Source organism: Zingiber officinale, chromosome 4A (assembly GCF_018446385.1).
Source record: "Zingiber officinale cultivar Zhangliang chromosome 4A, Zo_v1.1, whole genome shotgun sequence".
NCBI classification, from domain to species: Eukaryota; Viridiplantae; Streptophyta; class Magnoliopsida; order Zingiberales; family Zingiberaceae; genus Zingiber; species Zingiber officinale.
Genome location: NC_055992.1, coordinates 10085766 through 10088279, shown reverse-complemented (window position 1 = coordinate 10088279; position 2514 = coordinate 10085766). Strand labels below are relative to the sequence as shown.

At 35.8% G+C, this 2514-nt stretch overlaps 1 protein-coding gene across 1 annotated transcript; it reads right to left on the bottom strand.

Moving 5' to 3' along the window:
- Positions 1-656: 656 nt before the first annotated feature.
- Positions 657-2514, bottom strand: LOC121972232. The gene is made up of 7 exons (XM_042523926.1): positions 2403-2514; positions 2264-2358; positions 2076-2177; positions 1880-1961; positions 1605-1624; positions 1457-1513; positions 657-764 (listed from the first exon to the last, which is right to left on the bottom strand). The coding sequence occupies exons 1-7, from the start codon at positions 2512-2514 to the stop codon at positions 675-677; spliced, it is 558 nt and encodes a 185-aa protein (XP_042379860.1). The 3' UTR covers positions 657-674.

The following is a 2514-nucleotide window of genomic DNA, read 5'->3' as shown; positions in this document are numbered from 1 at the left end:
TGGACATGACTCCTAACCTAAACCTGATCGACACAAGAGCCAATCAGACTTCCTTTAGCAGAGAACATTATTAGATAATCACAACTACCTATTAGAGAATAACAGTTGCTCATCAGGAAATATTCCACTACAACGAAACCTTCTTCTGCCTAGAAGAGGGTTGTCGTACATCCCCCACCACCCGACATATTATGACAATAGATATTCTCTGACGTCTTATTATTACATAGGTTATGAGAAGATGTATAAAATGGAGTCATCTCCATTGGACAAGTATGCATACACATCGACACTCACTACAAAAAACTTATTCAATTTTATCTGTTGTCTTTGTCCTTCAAAAGTTATTATAATAGATACTGTTGTTAAAAGTACACTGAAACGATAACAATTTTAAAATTGTTGTATTTGAGCATCATAGACAATAAACTTTTCTCAACTTCTTGATTCATGGGGACAGTAGAATCTAATGTTCTTCCGGTTGCTATTTGTCATCTGGAGAACTATTAGATAAAACTTTCTCTCCGTGACCACTGCTGTAGGTTCCTGTGTGGAGGAGAAAGATGTCTAATAAGCATTTGGTGAGATGCCAAAGCAAAACTTTGAAAGCTCATCGAAAAAAATAAACAAGCGAGCTATTCATTCTTTTTACATGCACCGCCTTTTTATCCTAGCTAGCCCTTCAATTTCGAATGTGTAAGCATGTAACTGCCATGTAGGGGAGCCCATCCAGGCTCATTGTTGTTTCCCTTATTAGAATCAAATCAGATCTACACAAAGCATGCATTTTATATTAGTCTAGTTCACGGTAAAACAAGTCATTGAGGGAACGCATTGATAAAAACCTCAACAGTTTATTCATTAATTATAGAGAATCTCAATGTCAATTTAGAGCAATCATACTAGAGCTTTGCAAGAGAAGGCAAGAAATTTAAGAGTCTTGTGACAATAATTACATTGAAATTATTTGTCGGTAATATGAGAAACATTATGCATATAATGACTAGATTGTAAACAGAAGAATAAATCATTCTAGAAAGCTAAAAAACATTAAAATATCTATGTGAAAGAAAAATGAAGAGTAACAGTATGCACGTTGCATTTATATGGTGACTACAACAGAAATGAGTCATGTGATGAAGAGTAATAGCAGACTCGTGGTGCTGGCTTCTGTAGCTCTAAAAAAAAAGGCTTATTTTCTTCTTTTTGCCAGCACTATTGAAATCACAAGAAATAGAAGAGTCACTAGAGAATGCTGTGAAAATTGAATTTACATTTTTAGTCAGTAATACGAGTGACCATTTTTAGGCTATGTTTAGCATATGAGTGCATAGTTCAATTTGTGAACTAGATCATAAAATTACTAAGACACTAATGTTCTTAGAAATAGAGAGATGATCTTCATAATTAGATACAGTATCAAAGCATGTCACAGTATGGATTCACCATTCATTACCTTTTGCATCTTTGGAACTAGAAGGATTAGAGCCACTTTATGAACTCTATGCCTTACCTGGGAAGAGAGTTAGATGTTCAAAAATAGCAAAACCACCGTATGCAATAAGATAATTTACAACTCAAAAGTGGAATGCTTGTTTTCTTACTGCATTAAATAGCTTCACAACTGTGAATCCAAGACATCAACACACATGCAAGAAGAATACTATTTAGTTAGATGTAAAAGAAAGAAAAACAACTTGCAACTACTATTTGAAATAGCACAACTTGTGTAAGTTTTAAGTGTTGTCTTTTGCAGCACTTAGATTACCTTCTTAAGTTGCAACACTGATAAAAACTACAAAACAGTGTATAACTACCATTTGGAATAATAAAAGTTGTGAAGTTTTTAATTGTCATCCTTTAGAAGCACGAAGATTACCTTCTTTAGTTGCAACACTGATAAGAAACTTCTCCTTCGCATCTAAGAAATTGTCGGGCTTTGTGTGACCCTTCTCGTCAGACTAAAGTATATATTAGAAATGAAAATGAAAATAAATACACACTATATTTATACGGACCGTAGTGAAGCCAACATAAAGGATAGAAACAAAATGAAAGGTAATAAGAATATTGACGAAATGTTTGTGCTTTTTCGTCGCCCCCTTCCTCTTCTGTTCAGAATCCTCTTCTGCGAGCTTCTCCGCGACAAGCTTTTTGTGCGCTGACAATATTGGGCCCTAAGATGACCAAAGATAAAAGATTTAAGTCAAAAACAATCTATTAATCTCGTTAAGAATCAAACACCTCTAATTATAACGCTTACAAGGGGATCATCAGGGAGGTTCCTCATCAAAATCTTTGTAAAAGCAACCTTAAAAGCCCTGCAACCCTCGAGGAGCCTGGTAATCCCGTGCTTCACTCCTCATTGACTTTAGAGCCGCTGCTTCCATAATCTCCCACACCTGAGTCCTCGTCTTTTTCGTCATCACTAGAAGGATCCTCTGGGAATTCTTTGTCTACGTAGTCCTCGTCTGTGTGATACTCCCTGGCTCTCTTCCGCAACAGCTTCTTCAT

Bases quoted from the DNA above. Each gene is read 5' to 3' on its own strand.
- LOC121972232 (XM_042523926.1), bottom strand. From the start codon at position 2,514: ATGAAGAAGCTGTTGCGGAAGAGAGCCAGGGAGTATCACACAGACGAG. The intron at 1,625-1,879 runs GTAATCTTCGTG...TTGGATTCACAG, and splicing joins CAGTGTTGCAACTAAAGAAG to TTGTGAAGCTATTTAATGCA. The intron at 1,514-1,604 runs GTAAGAAAACAA...CTCTCTTCCCAG, and splicing joins TTGTGAAGCTATTTAATGCA to GTAAGGCATAGAGTTCATAA.